This window comes from Bombina bombina, chromosome 1 (assembly GCF_027579735.1).
Source record: "Bombina bombina isolate aBomBom1 chromosome 1, aBomBom1.pri, whole genome shotgun sequence".
Lineage (NCBI taxonomy): Eukaryota > Metazoa > Chordata > Amphibia > Anura > Bombinatoridae > Bombina > Bombina bombina.
In genome coordinates, this window is record NC_069499.1 from 570112734 (window position 1) to 570139875 (window position 27142).

The following is a 27142-nucleotide window of genomic DNA, read 5'->3' on the forward strand; positions in this document are numbered from 1 at the left end:
CACTCACAGGAGGAAATATTTATGCACCTTGCATCCCCTAAATCAACAGTGTGTGACATGCATGATAAAAAAAATTGCAGAAATTAAGAGATCACTTTTTAAAGAATCATATTTGTAAATGTGTTAACAAAAAAAATTCTGTGAATTCAAAATTGTACATTAATGATCTGGGTAGATGACTAGATGAAGAAAAGTACTTTTAAAAGGTTGACATATGTTTGTTTGATTTTTCCCCAACCAAGAGCACCACTTCAAATATAGTGTACAAATGTTCCCATCTGTCAGCTGTACTTATTGATTTTGAAAATGCTGTACTCTATATGGTCTTGGTGGAACCATAAGCTGTGGTACTCATACCATTAGATCTGGTTAAATGCAGGATTTAGGCTTGTTGGTATGTATTTCAAAATTAAGTCAGCTGTAGTGTAAACTGAACAGTTTTAAGTTAACCTGGCTCATTTCAAACACTGAGCATTCTTAGTCTGAGAGTATAACATGCTATGCAGATGTAAAAATCTTAGATAAAATGCCTCCTTGCATCTGGAAAGTCCTTGCATAAAGGGGCAGTAATCTGGAAAGTTATATATATATATATATATATATATATATATATATATATATATATATATATATATATATATATATATATATATATATATATATATATATATATATAAAGCATATCTGCCAAAAGAGCACCTACCATTTGTGTATTGAGGAGGAAACATTTCTACATGGTTTTAAATATAGAATTTCTACAGCATTGTCAAATAATCATAAATACACTGCTGCTAAAAAAAAAGTGTTTTTATGGACCCCTGGTCCCACCATACAAAAACTACTACACTGAAGTTACAATCTGAAATTGCACAAAGAAATAAAAAACATTTGCTAAGTAAGTCCTACCTCCTCTGCAAATGAAAGTGATCTGCTGTCTGACTCAGGCACACACTGTACAAACAAAGTGCCAAGTCTGTCTCACACTGCATAGTGATTTAGTGCACACTCAGATATCCTCTCAAATGCTAATACTTTACTCTTTGTAATAACATTTCCCATTCTCAATTAGCACTCTGCTGTAGTACCCACTGGTGGCTGCCAAAATTTAATTTTTTTTTTTTTTTTTTTTTAGTTCTTGCCTCATGGGGCCCCCCTGGCCCATTGGGCCCCTGACAGGAGTCACCCCTGTCACCCCCTGATGGCGGCCCTGCCTATAAGTGTACAGTGTAAAGGTATGATTATATGCAAATGCTTTAATATTTCCATATATGAACCCAAATTTTTTCTTTCTTGATTCAGATAGAGCATGCATTTTTAAGCAACTTTCCAATTTACTTCTATTATCAAATTTTCTTCATTCTCTTGGTATCTTTATTTGAAAAGCAGGAATGTAAGTTTAGTTGACGGACCATTTTTGGTGAACAACCTGGGTTGTTCTTGCTGATTGGTGGATAAATTCAACAACCAATAAACAAGTGCTCTCCAGAGTTCTGAACCCAAAAAAAAATGCTTAGATGCCTTCTTTTTCAAATAAAGATAGCAAGAGAACGGAGAAAAATTGATAATAGGAGTAAATTAGAAAGTTGCTTAAAATTGCACGCACTATCTGAATCAAGAAAGAAAAATATTTGGGTTCAGTGTCCCTTTAAATGATCTTCTTTATAGGCACCCTAATGCTTATATTTTGTGCAAACTATTTTTATTCCAATTTAATTATAAAGTAAAACTGAATGCCAATAACTTTTGTGATATCATATGGACTAGACTGCTGCAGCTTTACAAAACTGAACCTGCAGAAGTTTGTGTTACCTTTGCAAAAGGAGGGTAAGCATGGGAATATACAAGTTATTATGATTGCAGGAAATCCACTATAGAAATAGATTATAAAGAGAGTGGGCTGTCTGCATCTGAATGCACATGGTTATTCTTACACTCAGCCCAACTAGACCAAGGGGCCAATTTAACAAGGGCCGAATGGCCCTGAATGTAACTGTTTCCGCGCAAGCCTTCAGGCTCCCCGCAAACCGGAGCTAAGAAGCAGCAGTCTTAAGACCGCTGATCTTAACTCGTACACCTCCTCTGAGGCGCGCGGACATCAATCAGGCTGATCCCATACCATCAGATTTATTGACACCCGTTGCTGTCGGCATTTATCGATGTGCGGCAGACATGACCTGCTATAGCGAACCATGTCCGCTCGCACTTTGTTAAATCAGTCCCCTAGGCTTAGGGGGGCAGGTTAGAATGGAGAACACATATTTAACTTGAACTAAGTTTTATTACTCTAAAGAGAAAATAATTATCCTAAATCTACTTAGACTTCAAATCCACACTGATCACCAGAATTTTATTACTTAATGGACTAAGAACCAAATAATTTGATGGAATATGTGATGCAGGACAGAGAGATTATAAATGAAAAAGAGCAGCATAAAATCTATTACCAGTACTTTGTGGACCTACGTTTATGCAAACAGTCCAGTTTTTCTAGATATGGTGGCACCTATTTCCTGTTTTTAATAAACATAAAAAGTATAATATTACTAGACACTTGGGTATTCTGTAATAGACTAACCCACAAGAAATAGACATATTTATTAAACTAAAATAACAGATTAGAAACGAACATATAGGGGCCTATATATATATATATATATATATATATATATATATATATATATATATATATATATATATATATATATAGGGGATCATGTCCGCTGCACATCAATAAATGCAGACAGCATACGCTGTCAGCATTGATCATTGCACTAGCAGTTCTTGTGAACTGCTGGTGCAATGCCGCCCCCTGCAGATTCACAGCCAATCAGTCGCTAACAGGGGGTGTCAATCAACCCAATCGTATTTGATCGGGTTGATTTCTGTTCATTTTTGTCCGCCGCTTCAAACCAGGCGGACAGGTTATGGAGCAGCAGTCTTTAGACCGCTGCTTTATAACTTCTGTTTCCGGCGAGCCTTCACGGGGCATCAAGTTCCATAGGGATCTTGATAAATATGCCCCATAAACGCTACCAATGTTTAAAATCCAAAGGGAAAATAAATAAAATAACAGGGTCATATAAGCATGACATACTATGTTTTTTATATTAGTTTGGACACATGGGTCAATACACGTTGGAAAAAAGAAAACACAAACGTTTTCCTCTTTAAAAAAAAGACAAGATTGCTATTTTAATATGTATTATGTATTTTGAACTTGTTTACATCAAAATTTTATTTGGAATGTCAATATTTACAATGTTTTCAATAGAAAATTGTAGGAAATATCCCCAAAAATAGATTATATACTGTGTATATCACATGTTCAACCCAGGTGATATCAGATTTTAGCCACATAAAATGATGAATTATTTTCTTATTTTTGGCTAATTAAATTGCACTGCCATGTTTTTTTATTCATGACATAAAATATATTTTTTGTTATTGATCAGTTGACAATTTAAACATATAATATTAAAAAGGTTGTATAAGGTGAAAATAAATAAGGCTTCTCTGGGCAGGAGACTGACACATTGATGAAGACGAGATGAAAAGAAGACAGTATACAAAATAATTACAGCAACGACACATTGACAGAGAGGGAAGAGATAAAATAGATAATTTATGTTCTTTACCAGATATATATATTGTTTAAGATATACCCCGTATTGTTCCTATAGGCCGCACCCTTGAAGTTTGGTGCCATTTCGAAGAAATTACATTTTTATGTAAAGGAGAAACAGATTACAACATAATGCTCAGAAAAAGCCCCCAAAGATTTTGCACGATAATCAGTACCATGGTGAGTGGTAATTATTCTACTGCAGCTGTACTCAGTAATTTAATCGCACTTTTTAGCAAACTGCATTCTGCCTCATTCCCTTTTTAGGCACATAACTTATTTCCATATTTTCCCTGCAAGATACAGACCGCTCGCACACAGCACATTGCACTATAACCACTATCAAAGGAATAGCACATAGCACTTAAACCTCATATCCTTTTAGGCACATGACTTATTTACATATTTCCCCTGCAAGATACAGACCACTACCATGCAGCACATTACACTATAACCACTATCAAACGAATAGGACGCAGCACTTAAAACCTCAAATCCTTTTAGGCACATGACTTATTTACATATTTCCCCTGCAAGGTACAGACCGCTCACACACAGCACATTACACTATAACCACTATAAAACGAATAGTACGCAGCACTTAAAACCTCATATCCTTTTAGGCACATAACTTATTTACATATTTCCCCTGCAAGATACAGACCACTACCATGCAGCACATTACACTATAACCACTATCAAACGAATAGGACGCAGCACTTAAAACCTCAAATCCTTTTAGGCACATAACTTATTTACATATTTCCCCTGCAAGGTACAGACCGCTCACACACAGCACATTACACTATAACAACTATCAAACGAATAGGACGCAGCACTTAAAACCTCATATCCTTTTAGGCACATAACTTATTTACATATTTCCCCTGCAAAGTACAGACCGCTCGCACACAGCACATTACATGATAACTACTATCAAACGAATAGGACGCAGCACTTAAAACGGCAAATTACCTGCAAAGAGCTGCTCCTTGGTTATTGTCCATAGCGCTGGCGCGTATCACCCACCTACAAACTAACTTCCTACCCAACCCTGGCAGACTACAACACCCATAAGGCCACAGGGTGCACCGGAAGTTTAGCTGTACTGCGCAAGTACGATATTGCTGAAAGCACCCGATTATAGGCCGCGCTCCGCATATAGGCTGCACCACAAATTTAAAGCTACAAATCAATGGAAAAAAGTGCGGCCTATATGCGGAACAATACGGTATATGGTCTCTACATAGGCTAACAGCTAGTTTGTCACACACGGCTGTACATGGTCAGTATGACAAGTGACAATGTTAAAAGATATAATATTAGGAGGGGCACACCATAATGTAATACTATGTGATTAATATATCTATCTATCGTCTGCCAATCTAGCTATATATCTCTCCTGTGATCCCTATTTGTAAGGCTGAATTAAAATCTACTTATGTTTGCACAGATCACCACATTACACACAACATATTGTCCTGCTGTAACAGCTAGAAACAGTTCATTTTTGTTCATCTTTCCAAGCGGAACTAATTGCTGAACATCTGTATAGTTGAAGTCTACATATTCCCAGTATTATATCACAGGCTCAAGTGTATTGCTTGCTGTTTGGACAGAAGTTAAAGGGCCACTAAACCCAAAATCTTTCTTTCATGATTCAGATAGAGAATAGAAATTTAAACAGCATTACAATTTACTTCTATTATTTATTTTGCTTAATTTTTTTGATATCCTTAGTTGAAGAAAAAGCAATGCACATGGTGAGCCAATCACACAAGGCTTCTATGTGCAGCAACCAATCAGCAGCTACTGAGCATATCTAGATATGCTTTTCAGCAAAGAATATCAAGAGAATAAAACAAATTAGATAATAGAAGTAAATTAGAAAGATGTTTAAAATTGCATTCTCTTTCTAAATCATGAAAGAAAAAATGTGGGTCTCATGTCCCTTGCACCGGTGGCGTATTTAGGTTTTGTGCTGCTCTAGGCACTCAGAATTTTGCTGCCCCCCTGTTTTAGGCCATTTTTGGCCATAATATTTTTTACTCAGGAAGCAACATGTTTTTTTTTTTCATGGCATTTTTAAAGTAAACGTTCACCAGGGCATGCAAAACACTTGCACACACAGACACATACACATTCACAGACACCCACACAGTTATGCACATACACACTGTAACGCACATGCACACACTCCCAAACACATATCAGTATCTATTGCTGCAATATATATATATATATATATATATATATATATATATATATATATATATATATATATAAACAACAGATTTCATGAAGGTATTAGAACATTTCATTATTGCCATATTGCTTACATACAAATATGTGTTTAACCACTCCAAGTTAAAGTGAGCTCCAGAGCACCAATGCACTTAAGTGTCTTAGCTAGTGAGCCAATGACAAAAGGCATGTGCAGCCACCAATCCCCAGCTAACGCTCAGTAGATTATTGCTGCTCCGGAGCCTACCTAGGTATGCTCTTCAAAGAAGGATACAATAATAGGAACAATAATAACAGAAGTAAAATGAAAGGTTTCTTATAACTTCCATGCTCTTAAAGTTTAATGTTGACTTTCATGTCCCTTTAAATGACCTTATTTTCATTAGCGTTTAATACATAGCAATGGTTGTGCTCAGATATGATGATATATAAATCATGTTCCATAAGATAGACTGCATGCCCATTACATGAGGTACGAAAGCCTATAGTTACATTGCTCTACGTCTACAGGAATGTAAATAAGCGTACCATATCCTGTATTGCTTTAGCTATAATCATGATCTACCAGTGGACTGGACGCCCAAGTTAAACTACAGCTGCAGCCAATCTCACTCATTCCCCGACACCTGTAGTTCCCGTTCACTCTCCCGAGGACGCCACGTCCCCTCACATGCTGTGCTTACCTGTCACCTCGCTCAGTAATTTTGATCTCTTCCCCCACGTGTTTCACCAGCCTGGATGCCTCTTGTCCTTCTTACTCCATGTATCTCTCGCCCTCTCTTGTATATCCGACATTTCCTAGCTGTCTTGTCGCGGCTACCACCTGTCACACCTGCTGAAGCCTCACGCAGCGTGACTGGGTGATTATTTTCAGCACCCCCAGTGCTCACTATGCAGTCGGCCACAGAGCCCATGTGACCAGTCACAGACTGACTACACGAAAGTGCCACCACACTTCCGCTATCTGCCACCATGCCACGTCCCCCCTAATTGCCGCCCCCTCCTATCTGCTGCCCTAGGCACGGGCCTTGTCGGCGTATCCCTTCATACGCCCCTGCAATGCACCACTCTTCTGTCTGCACAGCTCTACACTAAGAGGTTTCAGCAGGATTTTTGACAGGAAAGTCATATTTGTACTTTCAAAACTTGCCGTGTCTGAGTTATACACAGCAATTATACAGCCTGAACAGAAATAGTGCAACATTTTATCATAAAATGTAGCATCCTGTCTTCTGTAGCACTCCTGGGTGTTTCACTACTGGATCAGTTAAAGTAAAATGTTGTGTAATGTCTGAGCTGGAAAAAAGGGTTGCCAGCAATGTATTGTAATGAGGTGCAGGCCTCTCTGACAGACAAGGGGTTAAAACAGAGTTAGGCATATGATAGAAATGGAGATTAAATAAAAAATGGACAGACATTCAAATAAATCCAAATAATAATAAGATTCCAAAACAAATATGTTTTAGGTCTTTATCACTAAGTTAAATTCCTTAATGCGCCCTTCAGAAAGTCAGAAAGTCATTATCTAAAAATATGTGTGTGTGTTTGTCCCAAAGACATTTAGACTTGATATACATTAATGGATTATCTCCTGATTTAGCAGAACACTATTAACCATTGTTGTTTTCATCTTTTACACTGTTTATAAAACAATGAGCTATTATAAACAAAACAGCAAATTTTATGCTTAACCACTTGGTTGCTATAGAGCACAGTACCCTCTTGTGACCAAAGAGTTAACCCTTTTGCTAAAGAAGATACAAAGCAAACAGAGTCTTCTACCTTTCCAGCGCATACAGTGTTAAAGACTGCAGCATTGTCCTGTAGAGCAGTAATTAGTGAATTTGCCACAGCTTCTGATGACTTGCTGACCTACAGCCTGGGCCCAGCAGCAGAAAACAAATGACTGATTGATTCAATTACCGAGCTGTCTACTTATTCACTGGCCCCTCAATGATGGTGTTGGACAGCTAGTATTAATGATGTTCAGGGCCAGTCCTTTTCCTCTTCACATAATGAACTATCTGCCATCTAATTTCATTTGAACTCTATTTATAAAGACACCCAAGTGTAAGGATGCAACAGTAATCATGTGAAAAACTTCACTAATTAACATTTCCTACATTTCCCAAGATCCTAATCTGTTGTTTTTCTCCATCTCTGCATCACAAAATCTTAAGATCTGTGTAATATTCTTGTAAAACTTTAGATTCAAATAATATCTGTATCAAATGAGATGTCATATAAAATATACTATTAGTCAGTGATCATTACACATTGTTACCTGCACTATAGCAGATACATTCTACAACTGCAACGACTTAAGTTTAGTACCATATAATCATGGTGTCAATCACAAACCTACAGTTTATCAAATGATTTATCTATAAAAATCCACACAGACTTTAAATTTACAATTTTAAAAAAGTTTCCAATTTATTTCTTTCATCAAATTTGCTTCATTCCCATGGTATTCTGTGCTGAAGAGATACCTAGGTAGGCGTCTAGCGCACTACATGACAGGGAATAGTGCTGCCATATAGTGCTCTTGCAAATGGATAACATTATTGAAAAACGGCTGCCATATAGTGCTCCACAAATGGGCTGGCTCCCATGTGTCCCTGCTTTTCAAGAAAAGATACCATGAGAACAAAAAATGATAATAGATGTAAATTAGAAAGTTGTTTAGAATTGCATGCTCTATCTGTATCAGGAAAAAAAATATTTGTGTTTCATATCCCTTTGATGGTGCATTTCTGTAGAAAATCATTAGATATGTGTTTCTAAAAGATTGTGATTGACCTCCAAGTTAGGAGGTTACTCTAAATAGACGGCCATCTTGGTTGCCACTATTAGTAACAACTAGGAAAGAACGTTGTTTGCTCCTTGAAAGTGCTGAAAATAAATATTTTTTTTAAGATTTAAGATTTTCTTGCCTGTTACTCAGTTATTATAACATATTCCCAACAATTCTGTTAAAGGGACATTAAAAGGTAATTACAACTTGCTTTGACCTGTATTGATTTTATGCTCTTGATAAAGGCTTGTTTGCCGAAACGCGTTGAGCTATATTTTAATAAACCCTGAAGCTGCATCTGAAGACACCATTGTGATGGTTTTTAATAAAAGGCTGATTTAAATTGATATCTTGTGAGTATAACCTGTGTGTGCGCCTACCATACTGCTTGAAAGGTGCTACACCATTGTGAGCTTTTTATTTTGGAGGCAGAAGAAGCCAGGTTCTCAGAGGAAAAGAGCAGCTTGTATTCCCAGGGGTGACACAGCGCTGCCACGTTCGATATTTCTTGTTTCTGGATACGGTTTGGGAGAACCGGGGATGGCAGCGAGCATCTGAAGGGAAGTGCTAACATAGCTTCATACTTTACTGCTATCTATTAAAAGGTAATGAAAGGTTTCTTGCTTATTGTGTGAAAAGTGTGCTTATCCTTTACCACCTAGGAGGCCGAAATCACATTCTGTAACCTGAACATGCTGCAAATGACATGGCGGTTTATGCAGTTTGCAGCATTTTTAAAACTTAGGTTACAGATTTTGCTTTTTGGCCTCTTTAGGGAGCATCGTAAAAGTAATATTTTTACAAGTTGGTCTGAGAAAGAGGAATAAGTACCTGAAAAAAATGCCCCAAACTGTATAGTAGCAAACTGCCTGCTAGTACCTAAGATGGTAGTGATGAGGATGGTGTGGGGGGAGAGCAGTTTGGGAGGGATCAGGTTGGAGAGTAATCCCTACATTACCAGCTAACTAATTAACCCCATGCACTGCCAGGAATATTAAAAGCTTGGTGCAATTAGCAGCCTTCTCATTACCAAAAATCAATGCTAAAGCCATATATGTCTGCTATTTCGAAACAAATAAACCAAAAGTTTGTGAAAAAGTTAACAATTTTTTTTATATGATCACATTTCTCAGTGACATGGTGGCATGAAATATACCACAATAGGCCTAGATCAATACCTTGGGTTGTCTTCTTAAAATAAATATATTGTTTTGATAGGTAATTAAAAAAAAGTCCCTATTTCTGTTTAAATGGAGTGATAGCAAAAATGCTAAAAATTCTCTGGTCCTTTGAGCAAGTTTTTCCTCTAAAATTCCCGGTACTGAAGGGGTTAAAAAACAGTAGACTTCAGTTTAAAAAAATAATAACAATAAAAACTGAGTAAATCAAGTAAAGCAAATAATAGAGGCAAGAGTATTGTAAAAATCTAAGATTATATTTGTATATAGCACCACACTGACATGTTTATCAATGGATATCATATGTGAGATAAACACAAATTTATATTGCCTTGTTATAACTGTCAGTCTTAAATAGAAAGTATTCCAGCAAAATTTACTCTCACTATAATAGGATAAGGCCAGTGAGTCAGCCAACGCTTTTATTTCAAAGAATATCTTTAACGATTATAAGCATTTTTGTTTTTTTAAAAGCCAATCCAAAAAATAACCCCAATCAGTTCAATATAATGGAGAGCACATCACTTTAGCCAACAACAAAGCATGCTGGGATCTTATGAATGCAGACAGGACACAGCAGGAATCCTGACCATTGACCATAATGTTTTTACAAGAACTGGAATAAGGTAACCAGGATATTCACACTACATGAGACAAAAGAAGGATTAAATGATTGTAAAGGTTATTAATACTAATAGGTAAATGGATACCATAACTACGTCTATTCTTTATACTACTCATTTTTTATGACATAATCAAGACCTCCTCCTTAGGAGATACCATAAAAGAAAATCTAAGGGTAAGTGAGCTAAAGACAAGGGAAGGTTGGATGGTTGAAGACTGATTTAGATACTTACTCCTGACATAGGGGTGTAGGCAGGAGGTGGGCTGTGTCCAATTTCACTCTGATAGGAAAGAAAAATGGAATGATGCAAATAAGAATGAAAGAATTCATGAGATGCCTGAACTAATAAGAAAAAAAACATGCATCAAAACTAGGAATTTCAATGGGATTAGTTGGGGCATTTTATGGTAAGACATATATACTGCTGCCATACCTAATCAATAGCCCTTAAAGGGATAGTAAACCCACATTTTTTTCTTTCATGATTCAGATAGAGCATGTGATTTTAAGCAACTTTCTAATTTACTCCTATTATCAAATTTTCTTTGTTCTCTTGCTGTCTTTATTTAAATAGCAGGAATGTAAAGCTTAGAAACTGGATAGCGCTTGCTTATTGGTGGGCAACATTTAGTCACCAATAAGCAAGCATAACCCAGGTTCTGAACAAAAAAATGGGCTGGCTGCTAAGCTTTGAATTCCTGCTTTTTAAATAAAGATAGCAAGAAAATAAAGAAACATTGATAATAGGAGTAAATTAGAAAGTTGCTTAAAATTGCATGCTCTATCTGAATCATTAAAGAAAAAATATGCGTTTAGTATCCCTTTAACCTTATTTAGAGGGCAGCATCAGTTAATTTAAAGCCCTTTGTAAAGTTTTTTTTCTCCAGTTGTTGCAGCAGTAAAGTGAAACATTGTGTATTGTCTCCATTATCACAGAACATGTCATCACAATAATGGTGTTCTATGCCCAGCACCATCCTGGATAAAGTTATATGAGCTAAAATAAGTGATATTAAAGTGAAAGTAAATCCTACCATTTTACAAACGCTAGGATTGACTATTGAAACAAATAAAGGGGACTTTCATTCATGAAGTATAAAATACTTCATGTAGAAAGCTCCTTTATTTGATTCAATCGATCGCCGTTTTTAGCTGCTTCGGCAGCCCACGACTAAAATTTTTTTTGGCTAAGAGGTGATGTTTTCACCTCTTAGCCAATAGCCGTGTGGTAAATCTGGCTTGGCACCCATGGGAGCCGGGTTTACCGCATGGCTATTGACTAAGAGGTGAAAACGTGAATTTTTTTTTTAGCCGTGCTCTGCTGTAAGAGCTAAGAGCGGTTACGATTGAATCAAATAAAGGAGCTTTCTACATGAAGTATCTTATACTTCATGATTGAAAGTGCTCTTTATTTGCTTCAATGGTAAATCCTAGCGTTTGTAAAACGCTAGGATTTACTTTCACTTTAAGCAATTTTCTATCATATACATGAAAAAACATCAACAAAAAATGTTATACATAAATATATATTTATAGTTGCATGAATAAGAAGTAATTAAAGCTAATTAAATTGATGTTGAACCACAACATGCATGTTTGCATATAGCGAATCCATAGGGATTGTTCACTGTCTGATAATACACAACTCCACCAACATGAAAAATCATAGTAGGAAACATTAAAAACAGGAACTTCTAATGTTCAAAAAACAAAATAAGCCCCCATAAGCTGCAACAAAGACAAATTGTACTTTAAAGGGACATACAAGTTCAAAATATACTTTCATGGTTCAGAAAGGGCAGCCATTTTATAATTCTTCTCAATTTACTTACTGTAATTGCTGTACTTAGTAGCCTTTGTTTAAAAGTATACCAAGGCAGGTCAGGATCATCAATACATTACTGAGAGCTAGATGGTGATTAGTGACCACACACAAATGCCTCATGTCATTTGCTCACCAGATGTGCTCAGCTAGGCCCCAGTAGGGCTTTGCTGCTCTTCAGTTAAAATTAGCTATGTGTTGCAGGGGTTAAACACAGATGTATAATAGCAGCAGTGCAATAATAAAATAATATAATATATCCAAGCATTATCTTTGTATACTTGTATATCCCTTTAATTTCCCTTTAACATATTAAAATGTCCCTGGAACAAAATGTTGATAGCATCTTTCTAGTTAGAGCAACTAGTAAGAAGACATCTTCTCCTGCCATTTTTAAAGGGACATTAAACACTAAATACATGCTAGATAGAAAGATGCATTCAAAGAAAAGATTTAGTCCATGACTAACATGTAGATGTATTTTTTAAAGTTTCATTAGTTGTTTAAAAAGTGACAAAATAAGTGTAAAGTTTTAATGTCTATAAAACACTGGGAGCTGCCATGTTGTAACTTGTGTTACCTTCTCTGCTGTGGCCAATTAGGGACCATTATAAATAGGTCACTAGAGTGTGCAGCCAATGGTTGTGCTGGATTTAACAGTGTTCTGCACTTCCATTTCTAACAGGAACTGAAAAGCTCACAATTTCAGAATGGAATTACAGGCAAAGAGGACAAAATAAATAATGAAAGTATATTGCAGAGTTGTTTTATTATATACAATTTATCATTTTATATTACCATCTCAAAGTGTTTAATGTCCCTTTAATACTTTTTATGCCTTTGCTAAAAAGATATATATATTATGGGAAACTGCAATTAAATCAAATGTGTTACCACATGAACATTTTACCTGACTCATTTTTTACTCAAACACAAAAATAATTCATCCATACAATTAGACCTTTCAATGAAACAAAAACAATGCACATTTAGGCTATTAAGATTAAGGTATGTGATATTTTTATGTCTGAGAAAATAAATCTACAATATTTTCTATATTCACAAACAACCACCTGCAACAGTGGTGGAAATAAAACGATTATACACTATATATAGATGTTTATTGAAACTGTTTGTATACTTCAAAGAGGACTTGTGCTTTCCAAAGTATATCACTGATTTAGCAATTAACCCCCTTCCTGGAGCTATGGGATTCTCATTCTGGGCAGATCTATCATACATGTTTTTATTTGAATAATTCAGTTTGTTCTGACAGGGTAAGCAAAGGAAGCAATGGCTAGCTGTAGTCATCTCCTGATTGCCTCCGCTGACAGGGTTTGAAAGCAGTAACCTGTATCAACTTATACTGCAGCAAACATGACAGTAATAGACGTTTCCCTTGGTTTGACATTAAAAGCTGGGAATACTAAGCGCTGCTCCATTCAAATCTAATTTACTGCTTTCTCAGATGGGTGTTTTGCATTTCTTTTAATGCTTTCATGTCAAAATGTAGGTCTGGTGTTTCAGTACACAGAGGAGGGTTGGATAGTAGGTTGTATGCATAATGGATTTTAACATGCATATTACGATATGTATCTGATATTATAAAAGTTCTCTGAAATTGCAAAGACAAATCCAGGGACTCATGGGATTTCTAGTTCTCTTTGTCTAGATGTCTCTGTCTCTTTTATGTTTCTATAATATGTATTAGATGACTAAATACCTACAGTGTGTTTGAATAGGATTGTTATCCTGTAGTAGAAAATTTCAAATTCTATATGCCCAATGTGGTGTTGCCAAGATCACCAAATACATGAGATTATATTTGTCAATGTAACTTCTCTGTTTGTTAATAATCCTGCAGGTTAATCAAAAACAACTCATTTAAAGGGGCATTAAAGGCATCATCAAAAGCTTGTGTTCTACATAAAATATGCTTTAGAATGTATTATAGCATCTTGTTGTATTTAAAAAAATTATAGTACTTAAATAAAAAACAAAAGTGGCAGCAGAGTATCAAAACTTTTTGTACACAATTAATTACGCATTTCTTGTTAGTTTGAGTTTAAATTTAAACAGCTTTTGCTTAAACTTTTAAAGCATATAATGTTAGCGTGTGTGATATAATAATATTGCAGGTGCGTTAATCTGCGCTCATATTACAAGTTGAAAATAAACGCTTTTGCTCGGGCGCAATTCAATGTAATGCGTTTTAGGTTAGTGCAACTGAAGACCTTTCGTAAAGGGTTAGGGAAAAAAATAAACGTGGCACCAAACACAACATAAATATATTGAAATAAACTGTTACACTCATATAAACACTATCTGATAAAAATGAGTCATATAAATATTAATAAAACATGTTTAAGGGTTCAAATGGTATATGGTCATGTATTTGACTGCAAATGGCTATATTATATATATATATACACGCAGTATATATACACTCACCAGACACTTTTTTAGGTACACCTGTTCAATTGCTAATCAGCCAATCACATGGCAGCAACTCAACAAATTTAGGCATCTAGACGTGGTGAAGACGACTTGCTGAAGTTCAAACCGAGCATCAGAATTGGGGAAAAAAGGGGATTTAAGTAACTTTGAACGTGGCATGGTTGTTGGTGCCAGGCTTGCTGATCTGAGTATTTCAAAAACTGCTGATCTACTGGGATTTTCACTCACATTCATCTCTAGGGTTTGGTCCAAAAAAGAGAAAATATCCAGTGAGTGGCAGTTTTGTGGACGAAACTTCCTTTTTGATGTCAAAGGTCAGAGGAGAATGGGCAGACTGGTTTCGAGATGATAGAATGGCAACAGGTTCTCAAATAACAAAGGTGTTACAACCAAGGTATGCAGAATACCATCTCTGAACACACAACATGTTGAACCTTTAAGCAGATGGGCTACAGCAGCAGAAGACCGCACTGGGTGCCACTCCTGTCAGCTAAGAACAGGAAACTGAGGCTACAAGTCACACAGGCTCACCAAAATTGGACAAAAGAAGATTAGAAAAACGTTGCCGGGTCTGATGAGTCTTGATTTCAGCTGGGACATTCAGATGGTAGGATCAAAATTTGGCGTAAACAACATGAAAGCATGGATCCATCCTGCCTTGTATCAACGGTTCAGGCTGGTGGTGGTGGTGTAATGGTGTGGGGGATAATTTCTTGGCCCACTTTGGGCCCTTTAGTACTAATTGAGCATAGTTTAAATGCCACGGCCTACCTAAGTATTGTTGCTGACCATGTCCATCCCTTTATGACTACAGTGTACCCATCTTCTGATGGCTACTTTCCGCAGGATAATGCACCATGTCACAAAGATCAAATCATCACAAACTGGTTTCTTGAACATGACAATGAGTTCACTGTACTCCAATGGCCTCCACAGTCACCAGATCTCAATCTGGGATGTGGTGGAACGGGAGATTCAAATCATGGATGTGCAGCAGACAAATCTGCAGCAACTGTGTGATGCTATTATGCCAATATGGACCAAAATGTTTCCAACACTTTGTTGAATCTATGCCATGAAGAATTAAGGCAGTTCTGAAGGCAAAAGGGGGTCCAACCCGGTACTAGCAAGGTTACCTAATAAATTGGCCGGTGAGTGTATATATATATATATATATATATATATAATCAGTGACGTGCAGTGAGGTCAGAGGCTAGTGAGGCACTGGCTATGATACGCCTGAGAAACACACATATGAACCTGACAGAGGCAGCTTAAATTCACAAATAAATTGGCAGGTTGCAGGTCCAATCTACTGCTATTATTAAATTTACTCCATTCTCTTGCTATCCTTTGTTGAAGCAATGCACTACTGGGGGCTAACTAAACACATTAAATGAGCCAATGACAAGAGGCATATATGGGCAGTCACCAATCAGCAGCTAGCTCCAAGTAGTATGTTGCTTCTACTGAGCCTACATTAGGTATTCTTTCCAAAGGATACCAAAAGAAAAAGGCAAATTAGATAACAGAAGTAAAATGTAAAGTTGTTTAATATTGTATGTTCTATCTGAAACATGAAGTAAACATTTTGTGTTGAATGCTCCTTTAACGTTTTTAAAACAAATTAACATCCTTTTTACTGCAGCTATTCTCCAGTAGTCAAACTGCACTCACCCTTTGCCTTATTTTGAGAAACCAATCTGGGCTTTATTTTTCAGACAACATGGCTAGCCACTGTCATTGAGGTAGTATAAAGTGTTTTGCAGCTGTCATTCACTAAAGCCAATTAGAGACATATATGTAGCAGGTTTAGCCTTGAGAAGTCAGCAAGGTGCATTACATGTTCTGATAATTAGAAATTTCTTAATATTCAGTGGGAAAGGGGGCAAAATAAATAATAAAAATATATTGTAAAGTTGTTTCAGGAATGCTTTTGCTTAGCTTTATAAAGAATATCACACATGAGGTAAGGGGCAGTCAGGGTGTCACTGAATAAGTGACATGAAACAGTAATACAGTGTGATTGAGCACAGCTACTGGAATATAAACATATGGTCTACAATTTATTTTACTATAACAGGTTTCACATCACTTTGGCTTCTGTTGCCCAGAAGAAATAGATTATTAAATAGTGAGCAGACATACAGGATTATACTTAGGGTCTAATAGTGAAAAACTTGCCATGGAGAGAAATCTTGCAAAATCTTAGTTTTTTTTTTTATTTGAGGTTTATATTGCAATGTGTTTCTCCTTCACATCCAGAAGCTGCATATCAAGATTAACAGCTCTCAAGCTAAAAATTGATTTTCTAATATTCTTTGAGGGACCGCACAGTACTGACTAGTAGAAAAGCTTTAGCTCATCAGGGGCGCGATCCGATATATGGCGTAGTTTGCGGCACAAGCGAGGGAACCCGCGTCGCCCGAAGTTTCAGCTCGCATCTCGAGCTATCCAATATACGGCGCCGTCAGTTGTTAAAGTGCCGTAAGTCGGATAAACCAGCGATGTCCAGAAATCTGCGCAAGTACAAATTTCTGGCGTCGCCAGTGACTTACGCCACGTTAGAAACTGCCGGCGCCTACAAAACCTGGCTAAAGTATGAAATCACCCGCACTGTCTAACATGCCTCCCTAACATAGCCCGACACGTCTAACCCTCTATCCGCTATCCCCCCTCACTATCCTAACAATAAAATATGTATTAACCCCTAAACCGCCGCTCCCGGACCCGCAGCTACCTAATAAAGTTATTAACCCCTAAACCGCCGCTCCCGGACCCAGCCACCAGCTATATTAAATCTATAACCCCCTAAAGTGAGCCCCTACCCCGCCGACATCTACCTTACCTACCCCCTAAAGTGAGCCTCTACCCCTCCGCCATCTATTTTAAAATTATTAACCCCTAATTTAATCCCCCTACCCCGCCGCCATCTATATTAAATTATTTAACCCCTAAAATACTAAACTATCCCTACCACTAAACCTAAGTCTAACCCTACAAATAGCCCTGAAAAGGGCTTTTTGCGTGGCATTGCCCCAAAGTAACAGCTCTTTTGTCAGCCCTTAAAAGGGCTTTTTGCGGGGCATGCCCCAAAGAATTCAGCTCTTTTACCAGCCGTTAAAAGGGCTTTTGGCGGGGCTTTGTCACAAAGTAAACTGCTCTTTTGCCTACAATCTACATCCCCCTACACCGCAGCCACCTATAATAAATGTATTAACCCCTAATCGAATCCCCCTACACCGCCGCCGCCTATATTAAACACATTAACCCCTAATCTAATCCCCCTACACCACCACCAGCTATATTAACTATATTAACCCTAATTATATTAGGGTTAATATAGTTAATATAGTTATTATATTATATATATTAACTATATTAACCCTAATTATAATAGGGTTAATATAGTTAATATCGTTGTTATATTATATATATATTAAGTATAATAACCCTATCTAACTCTAACATTCCTAACTAAACTCTTATTAAGATAAATCTAATATTAATATTATTAATTAAAATATTCCTATTTAAATCTAAATACTTACCTATAAAATAAACCCTAAGATAGCTACAATATAATTAATAATTACATTATAGCTATGTTAGGGTTTATATTTATTTTACAGGTAAATTGTTAATTATTTTAACTAGGTATAATAGCTATTAAATAGTTATTAACTATTTAATAGCTACCTAGTTCAAATAATTACCCAATTACCTGTAAAATAAATCCTAACCTAAGTTACAAATACACCTACACTATCAATAAATTAAATAAACTACAAATATCTATCTAAAAATACAATTAAATAAACTAAACTAAATTACAAAAAAAACAAACATTAAATTACAAAAAATAAAAAAATTACAAGATTTTTAAGCTAATTACACCTATTCTAAGCCCCCTAATAAAATAATAAACCCCCCCAAAATAAAAAAAATTCCCTACCCTATTCTAAATTAAAAAAAGTTCAAAGCTCTTTTACCTTACCAGCCCTTAAAAGGGCCTTTTGCGGGGCATGCCCCAAAGAAAACTGCTCTTTTGCCTGAAAAAAAAAACACAATACCACCCCCCAACATTACAACCGGATTGGAACAGCCAATAGAATGCGAGCTCAATCTGATTGGCTGATTGGTTCAGCCAATCGGATTGAACTTGAATCTGATTGGCTGATTCAATCAGATTTTTCTACCTTAATTCCGATTGGCTGATAGAATCCTATCAGCCAATCGGAATTGGACGGACGCCATCTTGGATGACGTCATTTAAAGGTACCTCATTCATTGTTCAATCTTCGGCCGGGATGGATGCTCCGCGTCGGTGGAGCGAAGAAAGAAGATTGAAGATGCCGCTTGATGGAAGATGCTGCCGGATGGAAGAAGACTTTGCTGCCGCTTGGATAAAGATATCGCCGGGATGAAGACTTCTTCTTTGCCGCTTGGATAGACATCGCCCGGATCGGATGAGGAGTTCGGCCCGGCGTGGTGAAGATAAGGTAGGGAGATCTTCAGGGGGGTAGTGTTAGGTTTATTTAAGGGGGGTTTGGGTTAGATTAGGGGTATGTGGGTGGTGGGTTGTAATGTTGGGGGGTGGTATTGTGTTTTTTTTTTCAGGCAAAAGAGCAGTTTTCTTTGGGGCATGCCCCGCAAAAGGCCCTTTTAAGGGCTGGTAAGGTAAAAGAGCTTTGAACTTTTTTTAATTTAGAATAGGGTAGGGAAATTTTTTTATTTTGGGGGGCTTTATTATTTTATTAGGGTGCTTAGAATAGGTGTAATTAGCTTAAAAATCTTGTAATCTTTTTTTTATTTTTTGTAATTTAGTGTTTGTTTGTTTTTGTAATTTAGTTTAGTTTATTTAATTGTATTTTTAGATAGATATTTGTAGTTTATTTAATTTATTGATAGTGTAGGTGTATTTGTAACTTAGGTTAGGATTTATTTTACAGGTAATTGGGTAATTATTTTAACTAGGTAGCTATCAAATAGTTAATAACTATTTAATAGCTATTATACCTAGTTAAAATAATTAACAATTTACCTGTAAAATAAATATAAACCCTAACATAGCTACAATGTAATTATTAATTATATTGTAGCTATCTTAGGGTTTATTTTATAGGTAAGTATTTAGATTTAAATAGGAATATTTTAGTTTATAATATGAATTAGATTTATTTAATAAGAATTTAGTTAGGGGTGTTAGGGTTAGATAGAGTTAATATAGTTAATATAAATACTATAGTAACTATATTAACCCTAATATACTTAGGGTTAATATAGATAATATAGCTGGCGGCGGGGTAGGTAGATTAAATTAGGGGTTAATAATTTTAATATAGATGGCGGCGGTGTAAGGGACTTACATTAGGGGTTAATACTATTAATATAGGTGGCGGCGGTGTAGGGAGGGCAGGTTATAGGGCAAAAGAGCTGTTTACTTTGGGGCAAAGCCCCGCAAAAGGCCCTTTTAAGGGCTGGTAATAGAGATAATTATTTTAGGGGGATTAGATTAGGGGTTAATAATATTAATATAGCTGGCGGCGGTATAGGGGGATTACATTATGGGGTTAATAATTTTTATATAGGTGGCGGCGGTGTAAGGGGTCAGATTAGGGGATAGATAAGGTAGATGGCAGCGGTGTAAGGGGTTCACATTAGGGGATAGATCAGGTAGATGGCGGCGGTTTTAGGGGTTCACATTAGGGGATAGATCAGTTAGATGGTGGCGGTTTTAGGGGCTCACAGTAGGGGGTTAGTTTATGTAGATGGCGGCGGTTTAGGGGTTAAATACTTTATTAGGGATTGCGGCGGGGGATCGCGGTTGACAGGTAGATAGACATTGCGCATGCGTTAGGTGTTAGGTTTTATTTAGCAGATCACGGTTGACAGGTAGATAGACATTGCGCATGCGTTAGGTGTTAGGTTTATTTAGCAGCTAGTTTAGGGAGTTACGGGGCTCCAATAGTCAGCGTAAGGCTTCTTACGGCTGCTTTTTGTGGCGAGGTGAAAATGGAGTAAGATTTCTCCATTTTCGCCATGTAAGTCCTTACGCTGTATATTGGATACCAAACTGCGCTGGTTTGGTATACCTGCCTATGGCCCAAAAAACTACGGGCGACGGTAGAAATATACGCGCGTAACTTCTAGGTTACACCGTATATGTGATACCAAACCAGCGCAAATATTGGCGTCGCCGGCTTTTGCGGGCGACGATTTTTATCGAATCGAGCCCCAGGCCCTTAGTCACACACATACAGACTGTGATACACACACAGTGTGACACTAAGATAGATATGCAAAGGGACACACACACAGGGTAACCTTTACAACTAGAACACACTGGGTTATCTTCTCACACATGGTTCAAATACACACATATCCAGGGTCACATCTATACTCAGCATTGCTTTTCACATTATCACATTTAAACAAATTGACACAGGGGACACATACATAGGATCATAATTACTGGGGCACACCAAGGATAATATTTAAATATGTCAACACTTCTACGCACACATTTATGTTAACTTACAAGGACATACACAAATTATCACGTATACAAAGGGACACATATAACAGGTACAATTTACACTGATAGACTCTCTCATGCAATCATACGTACAAACAGGGTCCTAATTACCTTAAAAAAATAAATTACATTTACACATGGGGATGCATACACATTACACAATCATATTTACACACAAAAGTAACATTGCATGCAGGGACACAGCTCCACACACCATGTAATATGTAAAAGGAACACACAAAGATGCACACATAATATTTACAGTGATACCAAAGTACATTATATATATATAAGTTTATCTGATAGTAGCATGTTAGGCTTGTCTAATGGTTACAACCTAATGAGTCTTGACAACTATTATATCTCCAAGTATTAGGACAACAAACACTTTAGCCTGGAGTTTCAGATATATAACAGCAGTAACAAAAAGAGCAGGCTAACACATAGGCAGTGCTAATATTCACAAACATTCTGAAAGGGCACTAGTAGAGCACTGAAAGGTAACCCCAATAGCATCCTGAAAAGCCTTTCACATAGAGTTGCACCTTGCTGCAGCCCATACAACGATAAGGCTGGGAACCCTCAATTATAGCTGAGGAGCAATCGCTACAACTTGAGAGGGAGAAAGTCTGTGAGTAAATTGCAGCTTAGTACCCTATTAAACATTCAGAGCAGAGCAGTGAGACCCAAGTGCTGCAGCTACTTCCTGGACTACTGATACAGGCGGCCCCGCCCACTGACTTGCTGAGGTTCCTCCGGTGCTAGAAATACTATTACAAGCAGAGACACTGCACAGCAGATCAGACAGGCTTGGGCTTGAGGTTTTTTTCAAGCATATATTTCAGCATATAGTGATTACTTTATGCTGTTATCCCACCCAGAGATGCAGCCTATTATGAGACACTCTGATCTATGCACAGGGCTGCATCCTCTGTGCCCCTGTACCAACCCTCATTGCACCAGAGAAAATTGCCCCCAGCCCATTCTGCTCCCCCTCCTGATGCCCATGGAGGTACCTGCATGGGAACAGACATGACTCCTGCTCAGAAGCAGACAGCTCATTGCAAGAATTAAAACGCTGCACAAGTTGGGGAGTGTGTGAGTAGCCATAATTCCTTGCAATGAGCTGTCTGCTGAGCAGGAGTCATGTCCGTTCCCATGCAGGTACCTCAGCTATTCTTATGTTAGTTCCTTCAAAAAACGTGTTTCAAGCTGTGCCACTACCTTCTCCTGCAGTAGTTACACAGCACCAGTACTAAGTTGTTTTTAATGAGCAAAGGAACATCCTTACCTTGCTTTCAGTTTTTCCTTCCACTCTGAGATTCTTCCTCTGCCGCTCTCAGCTGCTCCGCCTCTTCCAGTCGGAATACAACAGCATAACGGCGGTAAAAGGTTAAAATAAGGGATCTTGGGTTTTTTTAGGCCTTTTTAGTGGGCTGTTATATGTGCCTAGAGACCCCCTCATTAATAAAAAGTGTTTTGTTTTTTTGTTGATTTTTTAAATGTGTGTACACTATATGCCTCCAAGTTACCCGCAGGTGATTGCCTTTCAAACAGTGGGTCTTGGGGGTTTCTGGGGCTTTAAAAAAAATTATACCCAAATGCCGAAGCACAAGTGATGCAGCATAGCTGACTAGAAAATATCAGCTTAACATCTTTGTGTATAAAGAAAAGATATTTTACCTCAAAATTTCCCCAGTAGCCACACCCTATTGTAAATGGATTTTCAGCTGCCTATAAAGATCTAGCCTCGGGAAGGAGTATGTATCTGGTATGTGCAGGCACATTCATGTTATTTCCCTTTTTAAAGGGACATTAAACGCAAAAATGTTCTTTCATGATTCAGATAGAGAATGCAATTTTAAACAAGATTCCAATTTACTTCTATTATCTAATTTGCTTAATTCTTTAGATATCCTTTGTTGAAAAAAATAGCAACGCACAAGATTGAGCCAATCACACGAGGCATGTATGTGCAGCCACCAATGGTAGGGGGAGCGAGCTACATTCAGTTTAATGGCGCGATCGGGCCGGCTGTGACTAGACAGCTTGCCCGCGATGCGCTTAGGAAAAGAAAGACCCGCTCAGTAGAGCCAGGAGTGGCGTGTAGAAAAATCTAATTTTTAAATAAAATGTATCTGAAATCCTTTGAGTTGGCGCTAAGCTAATGTTATATAATTCTGCACATAGTGCAGAATTTTATAACATTGTTTTGTAGGTTTACTGACCTTTTAAGCTCCTTCAAGCTTTTCCTAGTTTCCAGGTGTTGATGTCACCAGCATTGCTGGATTGCCAAGGCGATGCTGAAACCTCAGCCACCTCATACGGGCCTGTAACCCCCAAAGGACAGCACATGGTTGTCATCTGCAGTTGAGGCACTGAGCTGATGACGATCATGTGTCATCGTCAGCAGTTAAAAGGTTAAGCAAAATAACTGTTTTAAACCTGATCCTACTGATTAAAGGGACAGTCAAGTCCAAAAAAAACTTTCATGTTTTAAATAGGAAATGCAATTTTAAACAACTTCCCAATTTACTTTTATCACCTATTTTGCTTTGTTCTCTTGGTATTCTTAGTTGAAAGCTAAAACTAGGAGGTTCATATGCTAATTTCTTAGACCTTGAAGACTGCCTCTAATCTGAATACATTTTTACCACTAGAGGGCATTAGTTCACATGTTTCATATAGATAACATTGAGCTCATGCACGTAAAGTGACCTAGGACTGAGCACTGATTGGCTAAAACGCATGTCTGTCAAAAGAACTGAAATAAGGGGGCAGTCAGCATAAGCTTAGATACAAGATAATTACAGAGGTAAAACGTGTTTTATTATAACTGTGTTGGTTATGCAAAACTGGGGAATGGGTAATAAAGGGATTATCTTTCTTTTTAAACAACAAAAATTCTGGTGTTGACTGTGCCTTTAAGTGAAACCCTGTGTCAAACACATTAAAGGGCCATAATACCCAAATGTTTAAACACTTGAAAGTGATGCAGTATAGCTGTAAAAAGCTGACTAGAAAATATCTCCTGAACATCTCTATGTAAAAAAGAAAGATATTTTACCTCAAAAGTTCCTCAGTAGCCACCTCCCATTGTAAAGGATTTCTAAGCAGCATTTTAGTGTGTCTGTCCTAGGACAGCTTAGGGGATGAGCCTCATGAACTTTCATATTATTTCACCAATCAGGTAAAGGAAGCTTACTATGAAATCTCATGAGAGTTAAGTCAAATCTCATGAGATCACAGTAAGAGTTCATGAACTCAGCACTGCTGATGCTGATTGGCTGATGTTCATTTCTTCATTTTTTTTATTTTTACCTGCAACTGGGAGCAGGTGAAGTATAACTTTTTACAAACAACTTACTCTGCTGAGCTGAGGAGATTGTGAGGTAAAATATCTTCCTTTTTTACATAGAGATGCTCAGGTGATATTTTCCTGTCAGCTTTTTACAGTTATACTGCATCAGTTTCAAGTGATTTAGCATATGAGTATTATGTCCCTTTAAGCAGTCATCATCAATAAAGAACAATTTAGCTGCCATGTTTTACAGTTTCTCTGGCTACATATACTTTGTTTCCATGTGAGAAAGAAACACTATAAAGCCCCATCCTTGAAAAGTCTTTCTTATGGGTTTTCTTTTCTGCATGTTTACCTAATCCAAGTATTTAAAAACAAAAACAGATTTCCCTGTTACACTGCATTTGTAATTTGGGCAACAGAACTAAATAGACATGAAATTCAAAATTAAAATTGAATGTGTCACATAGTGCACACAGATTTAAGAGACTGTTTAGTTTTCTTCTTTTGTTTGCTCAGTATACTTTGTTGAAAAGCATACCTAGGTAGGCTCAGGGACAGTAATATATTATTGGGAGCTAGCTGCTGATTGGTAGCTACGCACATATGCCTCTTCAGACATATGTCGCTTCAGATAACTCTCAGTAGTGCATTGCTGACCTGGAGATGATTTTAACCTTTACAGGGGTTATCACATATTATATGCATGCAATAGTGCAATAATAAAATGCTCTAACATATTATAGAATTTTAATTTTTGCACTTTTATGGTAAATCTATTCAATTTTTGTTGACAATGCTTCTAGGAATTCGAATTTCAAAGAAAAGAGGGCCAAACACAGTTTTGAATTGAATATAAAGTTTTTGCATGGAAATTTTAATTAATTTAAATATTGGCCAGTGACAACATGGGATGAAAACAGGAGGAGAAGTAAGGATAAGGTAACTAAAGTGTGGGAGGAAAAAAGAATCCTGTGAAATTGTAATGCCCTGTGACCACAGAAATTTTACCTCTAACAGGCCCATTTATCAAAGTACTTGCGGACCTGATTCAAGACCTCACTAAATGCGGAGAGCAATACGCTCTCCGCATTTAACATTGCACCAGCAGCTCACAAGAGCTGCTGGTGCAACGCCGCCCCCTGCTGACTCGCGGCCAATCGGCCGCCAGCAGGGGGGTGTCAATCAGCCCGATCGTATTCGATCGGTTGATTTCCGGCGATTCCTGTCCGCCTGCTCTGAGCATGTGGACAGGGTTATGGAGCAGCGGTCTTTAGACCGCTGCTTCATAAGTTGTGTTTCTGGCGAGTCTGAAGACTCGCCAGAAACACGGCCCTTCAAGCTCCGTACGGAGCTTGATAAATGGGCCTGTAAGAGTTCAAGGTGAATTAATGCTTCTGTGATTACATTGTAACTCAAGCAGGCAAATAAAACTATAGTCTAGTATTTTGATAATCATAAGAAATTATTTACAAAAATAAATAGAAGATACATTAAATAACCTCATTGCCACATTGTGTATAAGATATAATATAAATGTATGTGTGTATTCATATATATATATATACACCGTATATATATATGAATCCCAAAAAGAAAGCACTCACCGGGTCTTCATATGGTATGGTATGAAGACAGAGATAATATCTCCGAAACATTACTATTTTGTCTAAATAAATTGTGAAATGTTGTGATTGAAGACCCGGTGAGTGCTTTATTTTTGGGATTCATGTATTGTATTTAAATGCACCCTGGGCAGCTGCAGGCGGACTAGAGTGTGTGCAGAGCCCTATGGAGGAATTGATATATATATATATATATATATATATATATATATGTGTGTGTGTGTGTGTGTGTGTGTTAAGAGAAAAATATTTTAAATGCACCAGTTAATTTCAGTTACAATAAATATAACAGCAAATTATATTTCTTCCTCAAAAATCAAACAAACACAATTATAAAATATAGTATAATTTTTACCTCAGAAATATTACTTTCTAACTCTATACATCCTCCCTTGGAAAACTTATAGCCTTCTTTTGGCTTCCAGTACTACTTATATGCTGATGATACCCAAATCTATCTTTCCTTTCATGATATCTCTTCCGCCTTAATCAACCAGATTTCTGACTGCCTCTCTGCAATTTCCTCTTGTGTCTTCACACTACCTCCAACTCAATCTGTCCAAAACTGAGCTGCTTCTTATTCCCCACTCTTCGAGACATCCAACACCTAACATTTCTCTGACGGTCGGAGACTCTATTCTCAACACCTCACCACAGGCCCGCTGTCTTAGGGTTACACTTGACTCAGAACTCACATTCAACCCACATATACAAGCGCTTACCAAATCCTGCCGTGCACACCTACGCAACATTTCCAGAATTCGTCCAATCCTTACTCAAAAAACTACAAAAATACTTATTAATTCCCTCATTTTGTCACACATTGATTATTGCAATCTACTCTTAAATGGCCTTCCAAATCATCACCTCCCCTTCCTCCAATCTATTATGAATGCTTCTGCTAGACTCATCCACCTAAGTCGCCTATCTACA

General features: G+C 37.2%; 1 protein-coding gene across 3 annotated transcripts in view; it reads right to left on the bottom strand.

The window, feature by feature from the left end:
• ERBB4 (erb-b2 receptor tyrosine kinase 4) overlaps window positions 1-27142 on the bottom strand; it is a 1322334-nt gene that overhangs the window by 18082 nt on the left and 1277110 nt on the right. For 2 of the 3 annotated variants that reach the window (XM_053698786.1, XM_053698787.1), the window contains exon 26: window positions 10699-10746. The exons of the other annotated variant lie outside the window; for it this stretch is intronic. In XM_053698786.1, coding sequence (XP_053554761.1) covers window positions 10699-10746 — 48 coding nt within the window. The remainder of the gene's footprint in view (window positions 1-10698; window positions 10747-27142) is intronic. 3 annotated transcript variants of the gene reach the window in all.